The following is a 10,287-nucleotide window of genomic DNA, read 5'->3' on the forward strand; positions in this document are numbered from 1 at the left end:
CCACTCTAAGGCTGGTCAACCCATTGGACCTTAAAGTGGAACTCTCCCTGCCTAAATTCCCTGTCCCTAAACATCACCGAAATAAACAAAAACATCTAAGATCCTCACATGTATTCAATAACATCAAATATCATTCTACAAAAATTAATACCTAAGAATATGACACAATTATGTATTACACATGTCTATATTTCATTGCAGACACTGGAATGTAGTCCACTACACTTCATCTCCCCGTAGTCTCGACTTCCAATGGATTTGTTGATGATGGAATCGGCCACACCCTCCTTGTTTCATCTCCAGTCATATTGTCCCTTCCCATGTTCCCCCAAATGCTTCTGGAAGAAAAGAAAAAACCAAACAGTATCTTTTGCAAAACAACACTTTCAAATTAAACATCAATATCAACTAAGAATATAAAAATGCTATATAAATGATATATGAATCACATTATCCTCTTCCCCCCCTTGATTCATAAAATCATACTAAAATCACCCCAATATTGAAAAAAAATTTTGGGGAAAAATTATCAAAACATCAAAAATGATATTTATCCATTCAGTTCCACTTGTCCATCTTCATCCAGATCAGGAACAGTCAACACCGGCATCTGAGTGTTGTCTCCAGGCATCACTCTCCAACCTATCTCAATATCATAGCTTTCTCAAAGGTCAGTAACAAATTACAAACATCACACAGTGTTATCAAAGCTGCCATTAAATGTAACCCATCACTGCCCCTACTGGCCTACCTGATCTTGCAACCAAGTCTTCTCAGATCTCCCAAACGCATCCCTTATATTCTTCAACACATCTATAACACTCGTGATATTATCGGAACTATCTGGACTCAAAGTATACCTAATATTATCAATATGATCTTCCCAAATGTTACACCATACCATGGAAAAAGTCCCCCCTTCTCCCTTAGATTTATCCTTCAATGATAGGCTTGAAGACTATGACATGTAGCCATGTCTCTTTTCATCCAATTTCAAATATAGCTTCAGATTTCTGTGTCCGGTGCTACCCCTCTTATAATGGTAGAAACCTCATATGGAAGCTTCAACGTTGACATGTAACAACATCCTGTCTATCCATAGGGTAAGAATATATATGCTTTATCACCACAAACCCTCCAAATATCTCTAAAATTCCCCATAGTCACATTGTCAGGCAAAAGCTAATCTTTTACCATCAAAGTCCTGCTCTTCTTACTACCTGGTACATAAAAAGTAACATATTTCTCATTACTACCCTTAAGGTCATGCATACCCAAAGTTATCATATAACATCACAATCTGATATTCCCATAAACATACCCCTTACCTCATATGTTTTATTAGAACCAAACAACTTTTAGCCCTCAATGGTTACACCTCAAATGCTTCAGGGTTTGCCGTTACCTGATTTTACTTTCCATCTACCAAATGCACCCAAGTTAATTCACTTAACCCAATACCACCTAACCCTAGGCTTAAACAAATGTTTTGACAACGACATTATTTTATCTGTTACTGACTGTTGCTGATACCACAGTCATGACAAAGCATAAAATTGACACATACTTGATAGAGGTCGAGCGACCGTCTCTAACATGTTTGACTGGAATTCTCAACAGACATGGACCCTCAAGATTCCTCACTGATATTATAGAATGAGTTAACCGCTGGAACCAAAGATTCCTACCTGCCATCTATCTCTAACTTTCACAACAGAAGAATCAAACTACATGCATTTAGTTTCTCTCTTCCCCTAACGAGCGGTACTGATCAGATACCTCTCCTTGTCTGTCATTAAAATCAAAGACCTCATCCTGTACTTCCATGATAGTTTCCTTCACTATTTCAGATGAATCTATATTGTCTCTACCACTATCTGCTCTCCTATTTTAAGTCCTTCTTGCTACCCCTTTAATTTCAGAAAAGTTGTTGTCAGTGTCATACTTCCTACATTTGCTATTGCCATCGTATCATTAATCCCTTCCAAAGTTACCATTAAAGTAGTTGATTTAGCTGATGTATCAACCTTAATTACTTCTAGTGCGAAAGTTCCCGTTATCCTCTGTGTATTATCTACTGTTGGAGTGACTACTGTAATCTACTCCTCCTGAACTCCCTCAATGACTGTGGAGGCTACAACAGACCTCAACTCTTCCATTATAAGCGTTACTTTATGAATTACATAGCCTTTTAACCAATAATTCTTAACCGGAACAAATTCTAACGCTTGCACTAGATAAGTATACTTCTTCTCCATAATTATCTCTCCATGTGGGAGGAACGTCCCCATCCTAACCCTAATAAGTATTTTTTCCCCTAAAATTGGTGCTGGAGCTATTGGTTCCCTTATAATCAAATGCGATATATATATGGCTTTAATAACTATCAATGTTGAAAGAGTTAACTTGCTTCTCACTGTTGTTATAATAGACTGAAGTGTTAATGTCCTTAGTTACTTCTAGTTTTTTCCCAAAGCTTTGAAGTCTTTGCTTGTACTTCCATCTATCACCACTAGTGTCACTTTTTCCCAACTCTCAGTCCTATCTCTAATCCCTGACTTTCAAACTTTTGATTATAAAAAATACACCTATAATTACCTTGATCTCCCTGCTGGGAACTGTAACTATAGATACTCAATCACCCTCAATCTTCTCTTATCATTCAGCAACACATACTTTCTCAATGCATCTGCTCCTAACAGATCTAAACTCCTACCATATCTTCCCACTAAACTTTAAAATGTCCTTCACTACTGTTCTCTCTCTCTTACTACTAACTTTGAAACTTAGCTTACTGTCTTAGAGTTCCTTCAACCTAGTTCTCCTAACTTATTTTAATCTAATCTTTTCTCCTAACCTTTAAAAACCTTTTCCACTGATTTATTCACAAAATCCCTTTACCACCAAATTTTTAGAATATGTGATTGGGAAAGTCCCCACCTGCTTCTGACTTTTTTACACACAGACTTGGCAAACGACTAAACACCTTTTAGCCTAGCCTGAAATCTCTTAGTGTAAGAATGTAACCCAGAATAACAGTCACCCCCTTTTAACTTTATTTTCCAGACAGATTGTCTAATAGACAGTCTAATAGATTATCATCCTTCCTATGATATTATCTTTTTAAGCCAATATGATTCCCAAAAACCCTACTTTTTTAACATCTTCTACCAGACAGCCATTTAGTGTACATCCTATTGTACAGTTCAATTTACACAATGCATCTCTTCCCAATAATGCAATAGGTATATGCTCTAATATTAGTATCTTAAGAGTAATTAACTGTTTTACTACCTCAAATCCCTATCCTAATTAGTTAATTTTACATAGTGAGATGTTTAACCTCTTTAGGCTGAACACAGATAAGTTTTTCCACTATTCACCATTCTTCTCATAGTCCTCTTTTTTTACTTCAATTGTTAGATATTTTCTCTTCTTCTCTAATCGATGCTATCAGCTGACACCCCCCTTCGTATCTTCTAGGCACTAACAGGTGATCTCGACTGCCCCTGTATCTTCCTTAAAAATGTTCTCTGTCTCCTCCTGACTTGTTGCACTCACAGGTAAAGTAACCAATCTGTCCACAATTATAACAGTCTTCTGAAAGTTGCGGGAAGTGTAGCTGAAATCTTCCTCCTCCTTCTAAGCCTTCTCGTCCTCTTCCTCTCCAATTCTGTGTCTGTCCAGAAACTGGCTGTGGATATGGAACACCTGGTACCCCCTTGGCTGGTACAATTGCATTTGATATTGTTCAGTTGAAGCTGTAACAGTGATTGTTGATTTGGTTCACTCTGATTCTTCATAACCAAAACTTCTCTTCTCCACCAGTTGTATGATTGAGTTTTCTCAGAGTTTCTTCGTCCTGTTCTTTGTTGTTGACATATCAGGATTCTTCAACAGCTTATATTCTAAGTTCTGTCCTCAAAATATCATCTTCCATCATCTTCTTACTTTTCTTCTGTGATCGTCGTTTCTGCTTGTCCTCTATCTATTATTCGTCTTCATCTCTGATGCAACAATCACCCTCCTGGATGATCACCGGAAGCTGAGGATAAACATCCCTAAGCTCTACTTCCCTTAGCCTTATCTCTATAGCTTTGTTTATCTTATCGCTGGAATCTTTTATCAGTTTTTGTTTGAGAATGAAGGGCAACTTTTGTTTCACTTGCCGGATAACCTCGCAATACTTTAGTTAAAGGGTCACTATTTTGTACTATATCAATCGGTGTAATCACCTTCATATAGCCTTGCTGTCCTTTCTCCCCATTGTAACTACTCTTTTATATTCCTTTATTATGAATTATCTTATTTTAGACTATATAGCCTATGGCTTCCCCCCTGTAATTATTAATATAAACCTAATTTTTTTTTTTTTTTTTAATAAATCAATTAAAAATCATGAATAATTAAAACAAATTTTTATTCCTATATCCTATGTCACCAATTTATCAATTAGTGTTGGCTATCTTACCACAACCCATCAAATGCAAGTAAATGTAAGTTAGTCAACTTCAAAGCAATCCCAAAAACAAAGCCTGTAACCCCTTGCTCTATAACCCCTTGCCCTATAAGCACCTAATTATCTTAAATTTACAGAATAATGTCAGTCCTTGATTCCCAACACAATTCCAATCAAACCCAGTGATGCACATAGCCTCCAAAATGCAATTTTTAATGAATCATTTGCCAAGCCTATGTAAAATTGTCATAACATCACATATTTTGTAAGGGATGATTTTGTGAACTAGCCTGATATCTGATCCTCTGCCTCGTCACACCTTGTCACGTGACGCACGTCAGTCACACGTTAGCCCCTCCTCTCTCCTGTCGTATCGTCCTATTGCTCCTCTCATATGACAGAAGAACAGAGACACAGAAAAAGATTTTAGTAGTTACTGCAATCACTGAGTTATCTCAACCATATTCAACATTCCTTCGTTCACCCATTATTCACTCTAAGACTAAACTCAGAACTAAATAGATCGCTCAAAAACATTTTTATTTAATTTTAATCGTCTTCTAATTCAATTTATTATAATCCGTCAACATATCTCTCTCATTTATCAATTCAATAGGTCACAAAACAAGTTTCATCTTTAACCAACCGCCGCTTTAAACTATAAGATTCGCGTTAAAATCTCTCTTCTTTGTTCCCACGTCTGTGTCTCTTCCTGCAGCCCACAGCCCCCCAGAAATATGACACGTTACCCACAATCTCGTGTTTGTAGTTTTACTATACCCTCGTGTTGTAGTTTAGTGCCGTAAACCAAAACGTGTCCTAATCTCGTGCCATAAACTCCCCCCTTTCTGTAGTGTAGTGTCGCAAAATTAAACGCATGCGCAAATGCATTCAATGATACGATTCCCGGAGCATTACGCTACAGCTTCACTATTTTATACCCTATACTCACACAATTACACATAACAGAGCTCACATTTGCGTAGAACTTTAAATTCTACACACACATACATATTTTAAGAGGCTTAGTCCATCGCAATGGGACCTCTAAGGATACATTAGCATGTAGCACGCAACACAATTAGCATTAGCCGCTATGTACCATGTAGCATTAACCACACTCCCATTTAGCATTAACCTTAGCCTTAGCCTTTAGCTAACTGCGGCCTACCACGCCCTAAGTAACCTTGCATTGTGCCCAAATCATTGTCCATATATCACCTGCTAACTTTATGCTGCCGTGAATGATGAATATCATATCGAGAGGTTACCCCCAACCAATATCCCGTCGGCTAGAAGAGGAGTATAACATAAATACAATCGTTCAATTCATGGTTCCCAGAACCAACCTGACGAAGTCTAATACGTCCCCAGGATTTGTGGCCCACTCCTGCGAGTCGCCTCGTTTCGAGGTCTTTCCAGATTCACAATGCCCTAAATATGTATTCCTGACTTCATTCTGCCAATATCTGCCGTTAATATCTCTACCATCGATTGCTCTAAAATTCCAAGCCTACTCTCCCCCTTTTTGCCCTGTCTACCAGTGCAACAATTGATAATGATTAGCCAGACCCCCAGTAATCAGCAATAACTCCACACGAGGCACGGTCGTATGGTACACCTCTCCAGTGTACACAAGCAGTATCAAAACTAACAATCTCACAAAGCTTGTGAGGAAAAAACTCACCCTTGTCTGGTCATGACTTCAGACCGAGTTAGCTTGAGTTAGCTTGGCGGCTACAAATGAAACAGAGGAGAGATGCAGACCAGCCCCACGTTGGGCGCCATTTGTCGTATCGAGTGAGTGGTGGCAATTATTGCTGATGAACAAAGGAGTCCGCTCATACTGAACGTTGATCATAAGGTTTATTCAGATCACAAGCTTCAGCATAAGTGACAGGTGACATGACACCCGGAGAACGGCGCCTCAGATTGGAATGGCCGTTCTGCCCTTTCTGTGTCTAGCCCCTATTTATAAACAATGCAAAAAGATGGGTGGCTCCCTCTTCTGGCCAATCACCAGTCTCCCCTGTCTACAACACTCTTCCTGTCTGTTGTATGTGGCATTACACTAAAACATTCCCTCTTGATACTAAAATCAACATTCTTTCAGTTCCACTTAAAAACATTTAACAACAGCATAATCCCAATACACGACAATGTCCTATCCAACAGGCACCAAATGTGAGAACTAATATTGTAGTTGCCTTTATACCATTTTCTCTTAGGATACCCATCACAACCCCCTCTGCTCTGCATGACCACAGAAGTGAAACCATGGCAAGACAGACACCTTCCTCTCCACGGAGAATACTTGAGTACGTCATTGTCAAGTTCATAGAATTTAGGCTATATATTGATCCATGACAGACAATGTGACTATTCACTAACTCCACCTTTGTGTCTGTTTCAGGAGTCAACAGACAATAATTCAGCCTCACTGAAGTTTGTCCCGAAAAATGCAGTGTACACATTCATCTGAGTAGTTTATTGTGAAGGTAGGCCCATGTCACTTTAAATAACATCATAACTCAAACACGCCCAGAAAACTGAGAGAGGATTCTCACTCTCCCACAAAATGCAAATCAGGTCACTGTCAATAATTGTCCAACCCTGCTAAAATCCCTACACCACATAGGGGAAGTAGAGTAGCCTAGTCAGGACTGCAACAAGGCTGGACAATCATGGGTGGCTTGACCCGGGTGTTGATGTACACAGTGGGTAGGAACGCGACAGCACTGTCTTGACCGTATACAGAGAGAAAGAATCCCTGCCTGATTCTCAGCTCTCTGGGCTGAACTGAGGACAAACAAAGAGGTGGGTTCTCACTCAAAAATATGTCCTAAAAACGTATATCTCGATTTTTTCAAACTTATGGGCGATTCACGATATACAGTGCATTCGGAAAGTATTCAGACCCCTTGACTTTTTCCACATTTTATTACGATACAGCCTTATTCTAAAATGGTTAAAATAGTTTTTCCCTTCTCATCAATTTAAACACAATATCCCATAATGACAAAGCAAAAACAGGTTTTTAGAAATGTTTGCAAATGTGTAAAAAATACTAAACTGAAATATAACATTTACATAAGTATTCAGACCCTTTACACAGTACTTTGTTGAAGCACCTTTGGCAGCGATTACAGCCTCGAGTCTTCTTGGGTATGACGCTACAAGCTTGGCACACCTGTATTTGGGGAGTTTCTGCACAGCTATTTTTTTTGGGATGGGGAGCGTCGCTGCACAGCTATTTTCAGGTCTCTCCAGAGATGTTAGATCGAGTTCAAGTCCGGCCTCTGGCTGGGCCACTCAAGGACATTCAGAGACTTGTCTCGAAGCCACTCCTGCATTGTCTTGGCTGTGTGCTTAGGGTCGTTGTCCTGTTGGAAAGTAAACCTTCACCCCAGTTTGAGGTCCTGAGCGCTCTGGAGCAGGTTTTCATCAATGATCTCTCTGTACTTTGCTCCGTTCATCTTTCCCTCGATCCTGACTAGTCTCCTAGTCCCTGCCGCTGAAAAACATCCCCACAGCATGATGCTGCCACCAACATGCTTCACCATAGGGATGGTGCCAGGTTTCCTCCAGACGTGACACTTGGCATTCAGGCCAAAGAGTTCAGTCTTGGTTTCATCAGACCAGAGAATCTTGTTTCTCATGGTCTGAAAGTCCTTTAGGTGCCTTTTGGCAAACTCCAAGCAGGCTGTCATGTGCATTTTACTGAGGAGTGGCTTCCGTCTGGCCAATCTACCATAAAGGCCTGATTGGTGGAGTGCTGCAGAGATGGTTGTCCTTCTGGAAGGTTCTCCCATCTCTACAGGCGAACTCTGGATCTCTGTCAGAGTGACCATCGGGTTCTTGATCATCTCCCTGACCAAGGCCCTTCTCCCCCGATTGCTCAGCGTGGCCGGGCGGCCAGCTCTAGGAAGAGTCTTGGTGGTTCCAAACTTCTTCCATTTAAGAATTTTGGAGGCTACTGTGTTCTTGGGGACCTTCAATGCTGCAGAAATGTTTTGGTAGCCTTTCCCAGATCTGTGCCTCAACACATTCCTGTCTCGGAGCTCTACGGACAATTCCTTCGACCTCATGGCTTGGTTTTAGTTTTTTTTATACATTTGCAAAAAAATCAAAAAACCTGTTTTCGCTTTGCCATTATGGGGTATTGTGTGTAGATTGATGAGGAACATTTTTTATTTAATTAATTTTGGAATAAGGCTGTAACGTAACAAAATGGGAGAAAAGTAAAGGGTTCTGAATACTTTACGAATGCGTTTTAGCAGTGTCTGCTCTGCTCGAAATTTGAGGAGTTCAAACAAACTGGGTATGGTTCGAAAGGTTACCTTCTCCTCTATTACAGTAAAATAATGTCTCCATGTGTTTCGGTGTCCATATGACCGATTCTGTTGGACCAAACCTCAAATAGCGAGTTGAAACCGTTTGTCAGAGAGGAATAAGTGATCTCTCATCTTTGTTGTTGTGAGTGGTAGGGGGAGGGGCTTGGGAGAAAGAGGTGAAGCGAGAGGTTTCACTCGCCAAAATCTGTCCAAAATAAGCCTAATGCATTACTATGCGCTTATTTTGGACCTAAGCTTGTCGCCTGCCTTCCCGCCTTTCGGACAACGACTTCCATTGTTAGGGCGGAGACATGAGCATCTCGTCATTATATACAGATCTCTGATGTAAATGGGAAGGTGCACAGCACAGAAGGAGCGAATGAGACCAAAAAGACAACATGAGAACAAGCGGACATAAACACTCATAAAAACGAAAAATACAAAAAAAACTTGATTCTGCGATACAGGCATTTGGAATATCGCGCAAAAACACTAATTTCATTAATTCAAATTAATTTGATATATCACCCAGCCCTAATTGATAGGCAATACATTTGGTACAGATTATGATTTGACCAAGTCACAGCCTTATTCTAACCAGTTTATCAAAACAATGTGCAATAAGTTGGGCTATTGTATTAGTAGTTAGCTAGCTATATTGCTATAAAAGTATTGGTCTACATTATAGCTAGTGTCCATCACTGATACACGCAAGAGTTGCTTGCCTTGGGTCCCTACAAAAAGCTTTAGCCCCAACTGTTATATTGGTAATCTAGTAGCCAGCTAGTGGGGATACTTCTAAACATTACAGCTAGCTAGATTGTTTACTTAGCTAGCCAGGTAGCTATCGAGTAGAATGGTTACTTTTATGTTAAAGAGTGGAATGGATTTTCTGCTGGTGTATCCTTAGGTATCTCCTCTCTGAGAACCTCTTCCCGCAGTGCATACAGCCGAATGGCCTCTCTCCTGTGTGGACCCTCTGGTGCCTCTTCAGGTCACCAGCCTGGGCGAAGCGCATATGACACTCGGTACAGCTGAAGGGTTTCACCCCTGTGTGGACCCTCTGGTGCCTCTTCAGGTTGCCAGCCTCAGCAAAGCGCATGTGACACTGGGTACAACTGAAGGGTTTCTCCCCTGTGTGGACCCTCTGGTGGATCTCCACCTTCTGGAGGCAGCTGAAGCCTTTGTTACAGAACATGCAGAGGAACCGTTTATCTTTACTATTGCCTGATGTGGCTCCCCCTCCCTGAGCCTGGGCTCTAGCCCTGTCGTTTGAGTTCAATACCTGATCGAAAAGGATGTGGTCGTGTGAATCGGAAGGTCCCATCGACGTGGACACTGGGTTGCGATCCCTGAGCTCGTTTAAAGGGGAGTGGGTCGCAACATTTGGATTTGTCTCTAAGCTTTCCCTGTAATCTAAGAAATCTCTGCCCTGTGAGAGTCCATCTCCTAGGTTACTATCTGCATTCCATGTGGGAGGAACGTCACCCTCCA

The 10,287-nt window shown here is 40.6% G+C and overlaps 1 protein-coding gene across 1 annotated transcript; it reads right to left on the reverse strand.

Moving 5' to 3' along the window:
• Positions 1 to 9,207: 9,207 nt before the first annotated feature.
• On the reverse strand, positions 9,208 to 9,991 carry LOC123481558 (protein krueppel-like). The gene has a single exon (XM_045206010.1). It carries the CDS (start codon positions 9,989 to 9,991, stop codon positions 9,665 to 9,667), a length of 327 nt encoding a protein of 108 aa, XP_045061945.1. The 3' UTR covers positions 9,208 to 9,664.
• Positions 9,992 to 10,287: the final 296 nt, after the last annotated feature.

Source organism: Coregonus clupeaformis, chromosome 21 (genome assembly GCF_020615455.1).
Source record: "Coregonus clupeaformis isolate EN_2021a chromosome 21, ASM2061545v1, whole genome shotgun sequence".
NCBI classification, from domain to species: domain Eukaryota; kingdom Metazoa; phylum Chordata; class Actinopteri; order Salmoniformes; family Salmonidae; genus Coregonus; species Coregonus clupeaformis.